Genomic DNA, 18,660 nt, shown 5'->3' on the forward strand with positions numbered 1-18,660 from the left:
AGAGTTATATTTACACAGGCAAATGTTACAGTCTTTTAACTGTAGACATAATGTACAAAATACTGACGTTTTGACATTGATATAAGCGCAGTCCTGTAATCCTTCTTAAAATGCTGTGACAATGAACTCAGTTCTCACAGCAGCTAGCATGGAGGAGCCTGGAAACTAAGTCATTTTTTTTTTTAATTTTATTTTTTGCTGCGTTGGGTCTTCGTTGCTGTGCGTGGGCTTTCTCTAGTTGCGGGGAGCGGGGACTACTCTTCGTTGCGGTGCGCGGGCTTTTCATTGCAATTGCTTCTGTTGCAGAGCACGGGGTCTAGGCACACGGGCTTCAGTAGTTGTGGCACATGGGCTTCAGTAGTTGTAGCACGCAGACTCAGTAGTTGTGGCGCGCGGGCTCTACAGCGCAGGCTCTGTTGTTGTGGTGCATAGGCCCAGTCGCTCTGTGGCATGTGGGATCTTCCCGGACCAGGGCTCACACCCGTGTCCCCTGCTTTGTCAGGTGGACTCAACCACTGAACCACCAGGGAAGCCCTGGAACCTAAGTCTTATGATTCCGTGTCGAGTGCTCTTTGTGCTGCGGCCTGATATCACCCACGAGCTATAATTTAGGGAAGAACGTGCTAAGAACCCTTAGAAAGCCACAGATAGAGGAGATACGTATTACTTTCAGATAAGGATGAAGGTGACATTTCGATTAAGCCTTGGAAGATGCACATGTTTCAAATATGAGGAGCTCGGTGGTGGAGGTGGAGAAGAGAGTTTAGTTGGGGCAGGAAAGGGCATTCTAGGACAAGGAAACCACGTGGGCAAAGGCAAATGCACGTAATTTGGGGCCAAAGCATGTAAGGCAGTGACTTCTGGGCTACCAGTAAGAACTGGAAACCCTGTCCACAAAATATAAGTCAATAAGTTATTTCAATTATATATAATGAAATATCATGCAGCCTTTAAAAATGAGAGCAGCAAGTTGAGACCAGCAATATTGAAAAATATTTATCAGAAACACTATGAATCACAGGACTTCCCTGGCGGTTCAGTGGTTGGAACTCACCTTCCAGGGCAGTGGGTGCCGGTTGGATCCCTGGTCGGGGAGCTAAGATCCCACAAGACTCCGGGCCATAAAACCAAAACTTAAAGCAGAAGTGATATTGTAACAAATTCAATAAAGACTTGGTTAAGATAAGACATGATAGCTTTAGAGGAAAAGAGGGTTGCAGGAAGGATTTTTTTAAGGCTAGGGTAAGAATTCAACAAAGAGTTGTAAATTAAAGGTGTGAGAGAGTAAGAATGATCAATGGAGCAAGTCCTCAAGAAGATGCAATGGGTCATAGTCAGGGAAACAAGGAACAAGGCGGGAGGAGAAGAAAGTGGATAAAAATAGAGGAACGGTGAGGTGGAGAGGAAACTGCACCTCCTCCTAGTACCCCGTGGCAAGAGCCCACGCTCTGCTCCCTGAGAGCAGGGGCTGCAGCTATTTCAGACCCTCGCCTCTCCCGCCACGCCAGCCTCCTCCTGCAGGAAGAGGGCCAAGCTTTCCGCCGGGGTCTCCAACACCGTGCACAGCTCAGAGCTGCCTTCCTAACCTCCAGTCTCAGAGGGAGGGGTGTCTGAGCCTACGCTGTTCTGGGGACCCGAGGCCCTCTTTCCGCCTCTGAGACCTCGGTCATCAATGACCCTTCTCTCCTCGTCTTCAGAACCTCCCTGACTACTGGATCCTGCTCAGCATATATTTAACTGCTTATTAAGTATGTCCCGGGTGTTTCACAGCAACCTCACCCTCATCCTATCTTTCCTGCAAACTAGTGGTCCCTCCTGTGTTCTCTACCTCTGTGAAGACGACCACCCAGACCCGTGCCAGGCTTCCTAGACCTCTCCCCCTTCACTCCCAGACTCCTTGCCCTTCACTCCCATAGCTAACAGTTACCTGTCCTTTTCACTTTGCCTTTGAAATCACTGTGCATCCATAACTTCCTCATTATTTCCTCTGTCACTATTTTAGTTTCTGGCCTCGGTTTTTCTTGCATGGAGCACTGTAGCAGTATCTTATCTGGTACTTTTGATTCTAGCATCACCCACCATCAACCTACCCTTTATATCACTATTAGGGTGATCTTTCAAGACGCATAATTTTAAAAATTTTATTTATTTATTTTGGCTGCGTTGGGTATTCGTTGCTGCACGCGGGCTTTCTCTAGTTGCGGCGAGCGGGGGCTACTCTTCATTGTGGTGTGTAGGCTTCTCATTGTGGTGGCTTCTCGTTGTGGAGCACGGGCTCTAGGTGCGTGGGCTTCAGTAGGTGTGACACATGGGCTCAGTAGTTGTGGCGCACAGGCTTAGTTGCTCCGCGGCATGTAGGATCTTCCCGGACCAGGGCTCGAACCCGTGTCCCCTGCGTTGGCAGGCAGATTCTCAACCACTGCGCTACCAGGGAAGTCCCATAATTTTTTTTTTTTTTTGGCCACGTGGCTTGCAGGATCTCAGTTCTCTGACCAGGGATGGAACCCAGGCCCCTGGCAGTGAAAACTTGGAATCCTAACCACCGGACTGCCAGGGAATTCCCTCAAAATGCATAATGGACCCCATCATTTCTCCACTTAAAAGCCTTCAGAGCTTCTCAGGACAAAGTTCGCACTTCTTCACAAAGCACATGAGACAATTCACGATCACCTTCATCTCCCGCCATGTGAAGAACATGGGTTTTAGATTTTACTTGTGGTTCAGAGAGTATCACAGGATACCTCAGGCCTCTGTGCTGTGTGGGAAGAGCTTCCCCTTCTATCTACTGGGGAACACCTAGTCAGTGATGAAGATCTGGCTCAGGTGTCATTATTTCTGTGAAATCTGCCCTGAGGTTTTCTCCCCTAGTCCAGGGCCATTTCATCTATGCTTCTAGAGCACCCCCGACAGTTAGACCCATGCACCAATCTAGGAAAGAGTCTCTTATCTATATCCCCCACTAGATTACATGGTCCTTGGTGATCTCTGCCTGGTTTTTCGTTGTACCTTTGGCCTCTAACACAGAGGCTGTCACATGGCTTATTGAACGTCACTAAATGTTTATTCCAAGAAGCACTGACTTAGATGCTACATCCTTGAGCTGTGCACCAAAGGAGGTACGTTCACTGTGAGACAACTTGTAGGTAAAAGATCATAAATGTCTAATAGCGTACATGGCAAATGTAGCACTTATGCACACAGCCCTGCTTGTGGACAAACTGTGTTAATCCTTCCAGTCCAACGATTTCACCATGTTCATGTGCAGATTCCAGACGCTGCATTATCCATCTTTTTTGTTTGTTTGTTTCTGGCGTGGGGGCTGTGTCAGGTCTTAGATGCAGCACGCAGGATCTTCATTGCGGTATGTGGGATCCTTCGTTGCGGGACACGGGCTCTTCGTTGTGGTACGCGGGCTTCTCTCTAGTTGTGGCGCGTAGGCTTAGTTGCCCCGCGGCATGTAGGATCTTAGTTCCCCAACCAGGGATCAAACCCACGTCCCCTGCATTGGACGGTGGATTTTTAACAACTGGAACACCAGGGAATTCCCCCCGCATTAACCATCTTAATGTTTGTCTTTCTCCTATCATATCTTAACTTTCCCTAGAGAATTCCATGAAACTAATAATAATGTCTCTTTTTAAAACCTGAATCACTTCCAAAGCTCTCAGGGCTTAATTTTTCAAATGAAACACTATTATAGCTGCAACTTACTGTGCATTTCTCATGGTTTGTCTTAAACCGTATCGCAACTTTTTGAATTAGAGAAATTAACAAATTTTGCTTCAAAATTCATAATAAAATGTATCTTATAGAATTCCTCAACAAAAATAACATCAATAGTAATAGCTTTTACTTATTCAGCACTTCCTTTGGGGCCAGATATAGATTCTCCAATATTTCCCTCTTGCACTTACCTGACTAATTTAAGTGCAAAACTAATTTCAGTGAGATAGAATAATTTCTTCCCTTCCATTCAAGGTATATCTTGATTCAATAATTATACTTTCATCCTGGCTCTGGGATTTATCAAAAGGACAATATGTTATGTACATTCATTTTTCTGATACATCTTACAAAATTAGCTATCTCTGGTTCCTTTGTTTAAACTCAGAACTAATTCCTCAAAACTACGTTAAGGTGGAAGTTATAAGGGCAAAACCTCCTTTCACCTGGGTTTTAATTCCAAGGGATTTCAGTGTTAGTGTCTTTTTAAATTTGGTTGGTAGTAGGAAGAGCCTGCCTGCCCAGAGAGGAAAAAAGAGTTGGGGTGAGACACAGGAAATCTTCCTATGTTACTAAAGGCCTGGCAATACAAGAGTGGAATTCTGTGAGAATGAAAATCGACAGATATTTGGAAAAGAAGCCACTGCATTCACTTGTTTATGTTATGTTAGAATATGTCTGATTGTTCACAGGAAGAAATTAGAAGAATAGTCATCACATTTTTTGGAATGTAAAATTTCACCACTTACACAGCTTTTAACGCATCACTTGTATGGACGGATCTGGGTGCTATACTTAGTAATGACTCTGCTCCTGGAGTGGTTAACAAAAATGATTAATTGTTAATCTTCAGTCCTGTTTAATCTAAATCATTTCTATTTCCTTCTAAGATGTCTGGCATATAAAAATGAAAGGAAAAAATTGTTTCTTCAGTTTTCAGGAAAGACATTCAGGGACAGAAGAGCTGACTCTTGATTACATATGGAATTCCTATTCCATAAGCAGCAAGTTCTCAACTACATATGGAAAAGGGGCACAAGGAAAACCTACAGACAAACTCCACAGATAATACTAATACTATATTTTAATCAATATTTTTGTTTGTTTCAACCTTTTTCCTATTAAGGAATATGACAAGGAGCAAGGTTGGTTGAGTTTCATCTTCCTTGGTATGGCTGCCAGCTGGCAGAATGAAGAAGGAACAGAAGCAAGGATCTGAACAATTCATGAAGTGACTCAGCAGCACAGCATAACTAAGAATTGGTAGTATTAAGGTGTCCTCATAACTCAACTATTACAACAGCTGGGTCTCAGTGGGACAGATAGAGACAGGCCCTTTGACTGTACCCCCTCTTCTGCAAAGCTGTGTCACAAATGGGCCATGGTATTCGTGAACCCATACCCATGGCCTGGCGTGGGACAGGGCGGCAGCAGGTGTACCTTCTACTAGGAATTACTCCAGTAAGGATAGCATTGGGCCTGGGTCCCGAGTCTGTCTAATATTTGACTCCTATCTAGTACCGATTATGGGGTAGGTGCTTGGGGCATGCCAAAATGAATATGAGAATTCCTGCACTAGAAGAGTTCTAGTGAGGTCAGGGGACGTGCAAGCAGAGAACTGTAATGACATACCATAGGTGCTATTTTATCAGAGGGTACAATGAGGACACATGGGAGGAAGCAAGTCTGCTCCACCTGGGTGGGAAAGGCTTCGTGGAGCAGACGGAGCTCCAGCTGGCAGATGTCTGTGAGGCGGGAACTGAAGTAACGGGGAGAAAAGGACTTGAGAGCGAGCATTCCAGGTGGGGGAGCTACCCGGGCAGTAGCCAGCAGGCACAAAGGTAACACGGCACGTGCAAAACATTGCAAGTGTTAGATGTGGTTGGGGTGTATGATGAGGAGGAAGCAGTGACCGAGAAGCCTGTATAGGAAGGCAAGGGCTAGACCACAGAGGACCTGGATGCCAGCTGAGGAGTTGCATTTGATTCTGAATGCAACTGGGAAGCACTGAAGGGTCTCACGTAGCGGGGGAGTATAACCAGATTTTGTTTCTGAACAGTCACTCTGTCTACTCTGTGGAGGGTGGAGCAGAACTGGGGGCAGAGCCACGAGTAAGGAGATGACTGTGACAGGCCAGATGAAAATGATGAGGCCTTGACATGAAGCAGGAGCTGTGGGGATGAAATTAAGGCTCCCAATTACAGAACCAACTACAATCAGAGGCAAAAGAGGCCCTCATCTGAGGGCAGAGGGGAAAGCTAAGCTGAACATGACTGAAGCATAACTTTAGGAACTCATCTTTAATTTTGTGTAATTTGACAATTACATGGGAATACAGCATTCTTTATAATGATCATCAGTATGATCTACCACGGTCACGGGCTTCGGATGCCTTCTCAGTCTGCGGGAAACAGAAGGAGAATAATGTAAAACAAACAAACAACTGGGGGGGGTGAGGACTAAAATAGCAACATAGTGAACAAGGATGCCATTATTTAAAATTTTTCTTTTCCTCACTTTTCAAAGAGAAATTGTCATTTGCGATAGAACTAAGAGACCCTAAAAGATTAAGATAAAGCTCCTCAGTATGTAGAATACGGATCATTCTCAACTGCAATTACATAAAAATACTGAGCCTCAGCCTTGTTACGTTTTAACATTCTCCCTGATTTACTTAGGATAAGATTCTGGCTATGACTTGAAAACCTAATGAATCTCCTTGAAGTGATAAAGAACTAGAGGACAAAAAAAAGGAACTAGAGGCCCAAACAAGACATGTGACTATTAAAGTGCTCACTTTTCTCTCCCTGTTTCTCACTGTTTCCACTTCTGAAGACAACTGGCAAAAGCAGCACCAGAATTCTGAGACGATGCAGAGGTGGTCTAAAGCGTGTTTGCATGCTGAATTGACTGAGGCCCAGCGGTCAAGGGGAGGCTCATGGATGGTGCGGGGCTGAAGGCTGATGCAAGCCTGAAGTTCTCTAAGAAACGGTCTTCTCAGCTAGAAAGGGCCTGAGAGCTCTTCCACTCCACCTCACACCTTTGCTTCAAGGCCACTCTAAATCTATATAAATGGGCCTCCAATCTACTGTGAAGATAGGCCAAGTATAAGTAAACAAATATCTGAACTAGTAAAATGTGTGAATTTAGAAGCAAATTTTCTTATTGTAAAATAATTCCAGAAAAAAATATTCCACAGTTTCTTTCATCAACTCAGAGAAGATTCACATTCAGTTTAAACTAGCGATTACTGAGCATCTGTAATATGCCAGGCATCAGATCATACTCTTTCATATTAGGGAGAAAATCATAGTTAAACTATCACTTTGCAAATAATAGTGTAAACCTTCTAAAGGCTTTTGATTTTCAAAACATAGTTCTGTTTGCAAATGGTATTCGGAACAAACATGACCCACGATATAATGAAAATGCAATTTTCATGTCTGCTCCCCACTTTAGCCTTTTTTTTAATTTTTGGGGGTGTTTTTTTTTTGGCCACACCACATGGCACGTGGGATCCCTGGCATGTGGGATCTTAGTTCCCCAACCAGGGACCAAACCCACACACCCTGCAGTGGGAGCTCAGAGTCTTAACCACTGGACAGCCAGGGAAGTCCCTACTTTAGCCTCTTTTCACTCAGGGGAGCTCCTCCCCTTTGCTGTTGGCTGAATATGCAGCAGGCCCAGTGATTTTTTTTGCTCTAAGGTAATTCTGCCAGCTGGCAACCAAACCAAGGAAGATGAAACTCAACCAACCTTGCTCCTTGTCATGTTCCTTCTCACTGTGAAGAATTCAGCACAGCTCAGTTCGATGCCCAGTCTTAAATATGAATCGATCCTTTAATCTTCACTCAGGAGAACTCATCCCTCTCCCTAAGCTACGGCTTGTAGTTGGTGGACACCACCTGCCCCTGAAGGTCAATTTCTGCACCCTCTTCACTCCCCACCTCCTCCCTTTGCAGAAGGAGGGAGGAGAAGTAAAGCAATAAGACATTTTTACTTGGCTGGGTGGCTTCACAGTCTCCGGGATTGGCTGATTCTTTCTCTGGGAGCTTGCCGCTGCCAGGGACCCCTGCCCTAGGGTTCCCTGGGCCCAGGCTGAGGCACCTCTCTTCCGGTGGTCATCTGATACTGCTGCACCAGCCCCTAAGAATGTGCTGCTCCCTTTCCCCTTCTTGCTGCTGGCATCCCACAAGGCAGCCTTCAGCCAAGCCCAAGATGACTCAGATCTCACCTGCGTGGTTCTTAAGAAACTGTCACATACATTCTTTGTCCTGACGACAATCAGGGAGAACAGGCCACCCAACTCAGCCCCTGTGTCGTGCTGCCTGCCACACCTTGCTTTAATTTTCTCCGTCACTGATCCTCCCTTTCCTAAATGTGTTTAGGAAACACATTTCAAAGTTCTTTAGGTGATCTCCCAGAGACCCCCTAACAAGGCTTTAGGTAAAAGAGGTAGAATGACTTGGGGGTGACGGGAGCTCATGACACGACAGAGTCAAAGAAATCTCTTCTGCAATTTTCCCCACACTCCAGACGTTTCATATACTGGATCTGGTCAAGGGATATGGGTCATGAAAAAGATTCTTTGAAATTTCCCTCAGAACCTCTGCACATCGGGCAAACTCACTCTCGTTTTGGGAATTGATAAATATTTAATTAGCATCTTAAGAAGTAGCTCAGGAAGAGTCCCACTTTAACATCCTACTATGGTCTGAACCAACTCCATAGGGTTTGTGCATATATCTTGTAGCATCAAATACTGAGAGTTGAGAGTCTTCTAAAATAACGGATTATAAGATTTCACATTAGTGTAAGAAAATCTGATCATAAGATCTGGTCTGCTATATATTTACATCAGGGTAAGCTGTTTTATTGTAGACAAAATCTTAGCTCATAATCTGTATAGTATTTTTCTTAGAGATAATCATAAGTTCCATGAGAGCAGGTAACCAGGCTTTCCCATTCAGGTCCTACAAAAAGCATCTATCAAAGAAACTATTTTATGCTAGGCAAAATACCAAGCACTTTTATATAATTTATTTTAAACTGAGATAAGGAAAAGGTTTTTTTTTAAATGTATAACATTATTATGCATATATTCTAAAGTTAAAGACATTATTATTTAGAAAAAGAAACAACTTACCTTGGTTTTCTGATGCTCTCTCTGGGCCTTCTAATTAAATCTTCCAAATGTTTATTTCTCTCTTCTAAACTGAAAGAAGAAACAACTGAATTTTATGACTAAAATGAACTTTTCTAGGCTAACATTTTGCTAGTTTTATTGGAGGATTTGAGTAGATAAATTTCATGGTGGTCTAGTTCTCTATACATCATCCATCCATCTTGCTTTATGGGAATCTGGAATTCTTTCCAAGCAACTCAAATTATTATTATTATTATTATTTTGTCTGCGTTGGGTCTTCGCTGCTGTGCGCGGGCTTTCTCTAGTTGCAGTGGCTTCTCTTGTTGCGGAGCATGGGCTCTAATCCCACGAGCTTCAGTAGTTGCAGCATGCGGGCTCAGTAGTTGTGACTCACGGGCTCTAGAGCGTAGGCTCACTAGTTGTGGCACATGGGCTTAGTTGCTCTGCGGCATGTGGGATCTTCCCGGACCAGTGATCGAACTCGTGTCCCCTGCATTGGCAGGCAGATCCTTAACCACTGCGTCACCAGGGCAGTTCCTGAATCTCATTCTAATGAGAAAGTTTATTTGGTACTTGATATGATTCATTTGGGGGTGCATTCAAAAACTTTTGTGAATAAATTCTAAGCACAGCAATGTTACTTTACTTGAATACTATGGAAATATCCTCTAAAATTCTTGGATGTTTCTCTGTAATTTCTTTTTTTTTTTTTTGCGGTACGCGGGCCTCTCACTGTTGTGGCCTCTCCCGTTGCGGAGCACAGGCTCTGGACGCGCAGGCCCAGCGGCCATGGCTCACGGGCCCAGCCGCTCCACGGCATGTGGGATCTTCCCGGACCAGGGCACGAACCTGTATCCCCTGCATCGGCAGGCGGACTCTCAACCACTGCGCCACTAGGGATGCCCTCTGTAATTTCTTAACCTCGCCCCCCTACCCCCAAGTCAAAGGGAGTTCTGAGAAAGGAAGATGAAATTCTGGTTGTTCAAGTAGTCCAGACATTCGGCACACTAAACATATCATTGAAGAATGAATGGTCTTGACTTACAAAACAGCACATTTTCCTCTTTCTAGGAGTCTGAAAAATGAACTTAGAAAGCCAGAGAGCGAAATATCAGCAAACGTTTACAAAGTTAAAAAAATTAAGTGTATTCAACTTACTGTGCAATCTGGGAGTTCGGTATCATGAGCCTTCGGTCAGCACATTCGATAACTTCTTCGCATGATGTAACCTTGAAAAACATTAGCTAAAACAATTATTCTGTGATAAATTCTAGGATACTTATTTAATTTTGCTTTTTAAGAATCTGTACAAGTTCAATTATATGACTCCCATGAATGAAAGTTTTACAATAGGCAGAACATCTTCCTTACATTTTGAAATCAGGAATATGAACACAAATAGAATTGTAATGTGCCTGTTCATCATGCAGAAAAAGTGAAGTGTCAACAAACGGACAACTGTAGCAAGTCAGCTATGACCCACACATGTAGCGTATGTACCAGCCCAGGGTTACAGCCCACTTGGTTACAGTTAATGCGGTTTTTAAAAGGTAAACTATAACACTATGTTGGCAAGATTTAGAGTGACCCTCAAAATGAAGTAGCAATACCAAGACCTGAAAATGCTGACAGCACAAGGACAGATACACACAATGTGCTTTGCTAGCTTTCAGCTAAAAGGCTAATGGAAGGTCATTATGAAGTGAAAGGAATCAATACAAATGTATTACATCATCCCTCAGATCCTTTTTAGCACCAAAATTCTACCGTTTTAATATTTCACCGTTTTAAAAAGACAAATATTTATGTAAGAAAATTTGTACCTTATTTATTAAGTTGCCTAAATGTCTTTGATACTTGTCATTTTCTTCAATGAGTCTGTTGCGGTGGTCTTCTTTTAACTCTAGAAGATTTCCCAATTTTGCAATCTATGGAGAAACACCGGTAAAAATACTAACCTGGAAACTTCCATGGAAACCACGTGTGGATGCTAAGAACAAATCAGAACAGTGAGCTATACTTTATCCCAATATTCTCTTAACCTAATTTGTACCATAGGTGAATCAAGAGATGCTATGAACCAGGTCCTAGTTTGATTGCACTTAGAACTGATGAGCAGAAATTAAAACGATGTTTCAGCTTTTCTACAATTTAATACCATGAAACAGCTTTGCAAATAATTAAACGCCTGTTAGTGAATACAAATACTTACTAGCCCCAAATTTTCATTACCTTCTTTCCAGATATAAACAATGTAGACACATTTGATTCTCTCTGAAGCAAAGCACTGATGTTGGGCTTGATGATGCATTTTCAGGTTTGATAAATATTCTCAAATATCCATAAATGAGAGGTGTTTTTTTTAAGGTTCTGCTCAATGTATGTCACATTCTGACTTATGGTCCAATTTTTATTTGCAAAAAAATTTTTAACAATTTAAAAACTGTATTTCTAAAAGTGACATCTAGGATTAATTATCAGGAAAAGGTATTCACAAGTCCCTGAACAGTTACCTTAATTTTCAAAGCAATTGTAGAAAAGGACAGAAATGTTCCCGTTAAATAACAATGATAATAATGGCCATCAGTCTTCTACTGCTTATTTAAATATTCTTATTTACATATGCTTACGTGTCTGTAGTGAGATACCCTGGAGGAAGCAATGGCAAAACAAATTTGCTGCAGACACAGCAGCTTTCTTGTTCTTTCTCTTTACATAAATATATTAATGTGGACAATATCAAATCAGGGGTCCCAGTCCTCTGACAACACACATTATTTAAGGTAGGGAGTATAGATGTCACCTCAGTTTAACAGACCCAAGGTGAAGAGAATTTAAAAGATTTTTTAAAGGACGTGTCTAGAAGTAGAAAAGACTAAAATCTCTACTTATCAACTATTAGCATTGGGCTTTTCCCATTCCATTCCTTTGCATCTCCTCACGGCATCCTGGAGGGTGGGGCTCCTCTCTCAGCTTTACATACATACCTCATGACAGCTTACTGAAGCAACATGGAATTCCTTCTCACTTCTGTTGGTTTTTTGTTTGGTTGTTGTTGTTTCTTTTAATTACAGACTTAATGGCACATCTTGAATTTCTTTACTGGCTTTCAAGATCAAAGTAATAACCCTTTTAAGTCCTCAGATTGATTTTTTTTTTTTTTTTTGCCGTACGCGCGCCTCTCACTGTTGTGGCCTCTCCCGCTGCGGAGCACAGGCTCCGGACGCGCAGGCTCAGCGGCCATGGCTCACGGGCCCAGCCGCTCCGCGGCATGTGGTATCTTCCCGGACCGGGGCACGAACCCGTGTCCCCTGCATCGGCAGGCGGACTCTCAACCACTGCGCCACCAGAGAAGCCCCCTCAGATTGATTTTTAAAAATTTGCTAGCCTCAGATTAAAGAAATAAGGGCAAAGGAGTTCTTAAAGATTGTTTATTTTAGCGATAAAAGAATTGCTCCATAAAAGCCAGTTTGGGGGATTACAGTGAAAAGTAATCCAAAATTTTAAGTTTCTGCTAAAGAGTATAGGGTTTAACCATTTTAAGAGCATAACTGTCATACAATAAACTGCATATATTTATAAAGTGTACAGTTTGATATGTTTTTATCTATGAATACAACTGTGAAACCATCACCGCAATCAACATAATGAACAGATCCACCCGCCCCACCCCCACCCTCCGCCACCACAGTTTCCTCTTGCCTCTAGATACCCCTCCCTCCTGCCTGTCTGTCCTTCCCTCACTCGCATACTCTATGCCGGCCCCAGGCAAACACCCATCTGCTTTCTGTCGTGACTGATTACTCTGTATTTTCTAGAATTTTATGTAACTGGACCAAGGGGTATTTACTCTTATCTGGCTCTTTTCAGTCAGCATAATTATTTTGAGATTCATCTAGCTGCACATGTATCAGTAACTCACGCCTTCTTCTTTCTTTTCTTTTTTCTTTTTTATCATTTTTTATTTTTTTATACAGCAGGTTATTAGTTTTCTATTTTATACATATTAGTGTATACATGTCAATCCCAAACTCCCAGTTCATCCCACCACCACCACCCCGCGCCACTTTCCCCCCTTGCTGTCCCTATGTTTGTTCTCTACATGTGTGTTTCTATTTCTGCCCTGCAAACTGGTTCATCCGTACCATTTTTCTAGGTTCCACATACATGCATTAATATATATTTGTTTTTCTCTTTCTGACTTACTTCACTCTGTATGACAGTCTCTAGATCCATCCATGTCTCTACAAATGACCCAATTTCGTTACTTTTTATGGCTGAGTAATATTCCATTGTATACATGCACCGCATCTTCTTTATCCATTCGTCTGTCAATGGGCATTTAGGTTGCTTCCGTGACTTGGCTATTGTAAACAGTGCTGCAATGACCATTGGGGTGCATGTGTCTTTTTGAATTATGGTTTTCTCTGGGTATATGCCCAGTAGTGAGATTGCTGGGTCGTATAGTAGTTCTATTTTTAGTTTTTTAAGGAATCTCCATACTGTTCTCCATAGTGGTTGTATCAATTTACATTCCCACCAACAGTGCAAGAGGGTTCCCTTTTCTCCACACCCTCTCCAGCATTTGTTGTTTGTAGATTTTCTGATGATGCCTATTCTCACTGGCGTGAGGTGATAGCTCATTGTAGTTCTGATTTGCATTTCTCTAATAATTAGTGATGTTGAGCAGCTTTTCATGTGCTTCTTGGCCATCTGTATGTTTTCTTTGGAGAAATGTCTATTCAGGTCTTCTGCCCATTTTCTGATTGGGTTGGTTTTTCTTTTAATATTGAGCTGCATGAGCCATTTATATATTTTGGAGGTTAATCCTTTGTCCATTGATTCATTTGCAAATATTTTCTCCCATTCTGAGGGTTGTCTTTTCGTCTTCTTTCTAGTTTCCTTTGCTTTGCAAAAGCTTTTAAGTTTCATTAGGTCCCATTTGTTTATTTTTGTTTTTATTTCCATTACTCTGGGAGGTGGATCAAAAAAGATCTTGCTGTGATTTATGTCAAAGAATGTTCTTCCTATGTTTTCCTCTAAGAGTTTTATAGTGTCCGGTCTTACATTTAGGTCTCTAATCCATTTTGAGTTAAGTTTTGTGTATGGTGTTAGGCAGTGTTCTAATTTCATTCTTTTACATGTAGCTCTCCAGTTTTCCCAGCACCACTTATTGAAGAGACTGTCTTTTCTCCATTGTATATCCTTGCCTCCTTTATTATAGATTAGTTGACCATAGGTGCATGCATTTATCTCTGGGCTTCTATCTTGTTCCATTGATCTATGATTCTGTTTTTGTGCCAGTACCATATTGTCTTGATTACTGTAGCTTTGTGGTATAGTCTGAAGTCAGGGAGTCTGATTCCTCCAGCTCCGTTTTTTTCCCTCAAGACTGCTTTGGCTATTTGGGGTCTTTTGTGTCTCCATCCACATTCTAAGATTTTTTGTTCTAGTTCTGTAAAAAATGCCACTGGTAATTTGATAGGGATTGCATTGAATCTGTAGATTGCCTTGGGTAGTATAGTCATCTTCACAATATGATTCTTCCAATCCAAGAATATGGTATATTTCTCCATCTGTTTGTGTCATCTTTGATTTCTTTCATCAGTGTCTTATACTTTTCTGAGTACAGGTCTTTTACCTCCTTAGGTAGGTTTATTCCTAGGTATTTTATTCTTTTTGCTGCAATTGTGAATGGGATTCTTTCCTTCATTTCTCCTTCTGATATTTTGTTGTTAGTGTATAGGAATGCAAGAGATTTCTGTATATTAATTTTGTATCCTGCTACTTTACCAAATTCATTGATTAGCTCTAGTAGTTTTCTGGTGGCATCTTTAGGATTCTCTATGTATAGTATCATGTCATCTGCTAACAGTGACAGTTAGCTTCTTCTTTTCTAATTTGTATTCCTTTTATTTCTTTTTCTTCTCTGATTACCATGGCTAGGACTTCCAAAATTATGCTGAATAAGAGTGGTGAGAGTGGGCAACCTTGTCTTTTTCCTGATCTTAGAGGAAATAGTTTCAGTTTTTCACCACTGAGGACAATGTTGGCTGTGGGTTGTCATGGCCTTTATTATGTTGAGGTAAGTTCCCTTTATGCTTACTTTCTGGAGGGTATTAATCATAAATGAGTGTTGAATTTTGTCAAAAGCTTTTTCTGCATCTACTGAGATGATCATATGGTTTTTCTTCTTCAATTTTTTAATACGGTATATCACATTGATTGATTTGCGTATATTGAAGAATCCTTGCATTCCTGGGATAAACCCCACTTGATCATGGTGTATGATCCTTTTAATGTGTTGTTGGATTCGGTTTGCTAGTATTTTGTTGAAGATTTTGCATCTATATTCATCAGTGATATTGGTCTGTAATTTTCTTTTTTTGTAGTACCTTTGTGTGGTTTTGGTATCAGGGGGATGGTGGCCTCATAGAATGAGTTTGGGAGTGTTCCTTCCTCTGCAATTTTTTGGAAGAATTTGAGAAGGATAGGTGTTAGCTCTTCTTTAAATGTTTGATAGAATTCACCTGTGAGGCCATCTGGTCCTGGACTTTTGTTTGTTGGAAGATTTTTAATCACAGTTTCAATTTCATTACTTGTGATTGGTCTGTTCATATTTTCTATTTCTTCCTGGTTCAGTCTTGGAAACTTATACCTTTCTAAGAATTTGTCCATTTCTTCCAGGTTGTCCATTTTATTGGCATAGAGTTGCTTGTAGTAGTCAATGATGCTTTGTACTTTTGTGGTGTCCATTGTAACTTCTCCTTTTTCATTTCTAATTTTATTGGCTTGGGTCCTCTCCCTCTTTTTCTTCATGAGCCTGGCTAAAGTTTTATCAATTTTATTTATCTTCTCAAAGAACCAGCTTTTAGTTTTATTGATCTTTGCTATTGTTTTGTTTCCTTTTCATTTATTTCTGCTCTCTTTATGATTTCTTTCCTTCTACTAACTTTGGGTTTTGTTTGTTCTTCTTTCTCTAGTTCCTTTCTGTGTAAGGTTAGATTCTTTATTTGAGATTTTTCTTGTTTCTTGAGGTAGGCGTGTATTGCTATAAACTTCCCTCTTAGAACTGCTTTTGCTGCATCCCATAGGTTTTGGATAGTCATGTTTTCATTTTAATTTTTCTCTAGGTATTTTTTGATTTCCTCCTTGATTTCTTCAGTGATCTCTTGGTTATTTAGTAATGTATTGTTTACCCTCCACGTGTTTGTGTTTTTTACATTTTTTTCCCTGTAATTGATTTCAAGTCTCATAGCCTCGTGGTCAGAAAAGATGCTTGATATGATTTCAATTTTCTTAAATTTATCAAGGCTTGATTTATGACCCAAGATGTGATCTATCCTGGAGAATGTTCCATGCACACTTGAGAAGAAAGTGTAATCTGCTGTTTTGGGATGGAATGTCTTATAAATATCAATTAAATCTATCTGGTCTATTGTGTCATTTAAAGCTTGTGTTTCCTTATTAATTTTGTTTGGATGATCTGTCCATTGGTGTGAGTTGTTAAAGTTCCCCACTATTATTTTGTTACTGTCGATTTCCTCTTTTATAGCTGTTAGCAGTTGCCTTATGTATTGAGGTGCTCCTATGTTGGGTGCATATATACTTATAATTGTTATATCTTCTTCTTGGATTGATCCCTTGACCATTATGTAGTGTCCTTCCTTGTCTCTTGTAATATTCTTTATTTTATAGTCTATTTTATCTGATATGAGTATTGCTACTCCAGCTTTCCTTTGATTTCCACTTGCATGGAATATCTTTTTCCATCCCCTCACTTTCAGTCTGTATGTGTCCCTAGGTCTGAAGTTGGTCTCTTGTTGACAGCATGCACATGGGTCTTGTTTTTGTATCCATTCAGCACACCTGTGCCTTTTGGTTGGAGCACTTAGTCCATTCATATTTAAGGTAATTATTGATATGTATGTTCCTATTACCATTTTCTTAATTGTTATGGGTTTGTTTTTTGTAGGTCTTTTTCTTCTCTTGTGTTTCCCACTTAGAGAGGTTCCTTTAGCATTTGTTGTAGAGCTGGTTTGGTGGTGCTGAATTCTCCTAGCTTTTGCTTGTCTGTAAAGCTTTTGATTTCTCTGTCGAATCTGAATGAGATCCTTGACTGGTAGAGTAATCTTGGTTTTAGGTTCTTCCCTTTCATCACTTTAAATATATCGTGCCACTTCCTTCTGGCCTGTAGAGTTTCTGCTGAGAAATCAGCTGTTAACCTTATGGGAGTTCCCTTGTATGTGATTTGTCATTTTTCCCTTGTTGCTTTCAATAATTTTTCTTTGTCTTTAATTTTTGTCAATTTGATTACTATGTGTCTCAGTGTGTTTCTCCTTGGGTTTATCCTGCCTGGGACTCTCTGCACTTCCTGGACTTGGGTGGATATTTCCTTTCCCATCTTAGGGAAGTTTTTGACTATAATCTCTTCAAATATTTTCTTAGGTCCTTTCTATCTCTCCTCTCCTTCTGGGACCCCTATAATGCAAATGTTCTTGTTGTTCATTCTTTTTTCTTTATTCTGTTTCACGGCTGTGAATTCCACCATTTTGTCTTCCAGGTCACTTATCCATTCTTCTGCCTCAGTTATTCTGCTACTGATTCCTGCTAGTGCATTTTTCATTTCAGCTATTGTATTGTTAATCTCTGTTTGTTTGTTCTTTAATTCTTCTAGGTCTTTGTTCTTTAATTCTTCTAGGTCTTTGTTAAACATTTCTTGCCTCTTCTCGACCTCTGCCTCCATTCTTTTTCCGATGTCCTGGATCATCTTCACTATCATTATTCTGAATTCTTTTTCTGGAAGGTTGCCTATCTCCACTTCATTTAGTTGTTTTTCTGGGGGGTTAATCTTGTTCCTTCATCTGGTAGAAAGTTCTCTGCCTTTTCATTTTGTCTATCTTTCTGTGAATGTGGTTTTCGTTCCACAGGCTGCAGAATTGTAGTTCTCCTTGCTTCTGCTGTCTGCCCTCTGGTGGATAAGGCTATCTAAGAGGTTTGTGCAAGCTTCCTGATGGGAGGGACTGGTGATGAGTAGAGTTGGGTGTTGCTCTGGTGGGCAGAGCTCAGTAAAACTTTAATCTGCTTGTTTGCTGATGGGTGGGGCTGTGTTCCCTCCCTGTTGGTTGTTTGGCCTGAGGTGACCCAGCACTGGAGACTACCTGGCTCTTTGGCTGGGCGAATGGCGGACTCTGGGAGGGCTCACGCCAAGGAGTACTTCCCAGAATTTCTGCTGCCAGTGTCCTTGTCCCCATAGTGAGCTACAGTCACCCCCCACCTCTGCAGGAGACCCTCCAACACTAGCAGGTAGGTCTGGTTCAGTCTCCCCTGGGTTCACTGCTCCTTCCCCTGGGTCCCGATGCACACACGACTTTGTGTGTGCCCTCCAAGAGTGGACTCTCTGTTTCCCCCAGTCCTGTCGAAGTCCTGCAATCAAATCCCGCTAGCCTTCAATGTCTGATTTTCTAGGAATTCCTCCTCCCGTTGCTGGACCCCCAGGTTGGGAAGCTTGACGTGGGGCTCAGAACCTTCACTCCAGTGGATGGACTTCCGTGGTATATAAGTGTTCTCCAGTTTGTGAGTCACCCACCCAGAAGTTTTAGGATTTTCTTGTGATTGTGCCCCTCGTACCATCTCATTGCAGCTTCTCCTTTGTCTTTGGATGTCGCGTATCTTTTTTGGTGAGTTCCAGTGTCTTCCTGTTGATGACTGTTCGGCAGTTAGTTGTGATTCCGGTGCTCTCGCAAGAGGGAGTGAGGGCACATCCTTCTACTCCGCCATCTTGAACCAAT

General features: G+C 41.6%; 1 protein-coding gene across 7 annotated transcripts in view; it reads right to left on the reverse strand.

Moving 5' to 3' along the window:
- Positions 1-6,045: 6,045 nt before the first annotated feature.
- CAGE1 (cancer antigen 1) overlaps positions 6,046-18,660 on the reverse strand; it is a gene marked incomplete at its 3' end in the record, with an annotated part of 43,795 nt that continues 31,180 nt past the window's right edge. For 2 of the 7 annotated variants that reach the window (XM_082663392.1, XM_082663390.1), the window contains 4 exons: positions 10,693-10,797; positions 10,028-10,098; positions 8,870-8,938; positions 6,046-6,124 (listed from right to left, as the gene is read on the reverse strand). In XM_082663392.1, coding sequence (XP_082519518.1) covers positions 6,046-6,124; positions 8,870-8,938; positions 10,028-10,098; positions 10,693-10,797 — 324 coding nt within the window. Of the gene's footprint in view, positions 6,125-6,782; positions 6,812-7,189; positions 8,939-10,023; positions 10,114-10,692; positions 10,860-18,660 lie in introns of those variants that run through there. The other 5 variants (XR_014297298.1, XR_014297299.1, XM_082663391.1 and 2 more) reach the window with 5 other exon arrangements.

The sequence above is a fragment of the Grampus griseus genome (assembly GCF_964374135.1).
Source record: "Grampus griseus genome assembly, chromosome: 10".
In the NCBI taxonomy this organism is placed as follows: Eukaryota; Metazoa; Chordata; class Mammalia; order Artiodactyla; family Delphinidae; genus Grampus; species Grampus griseus.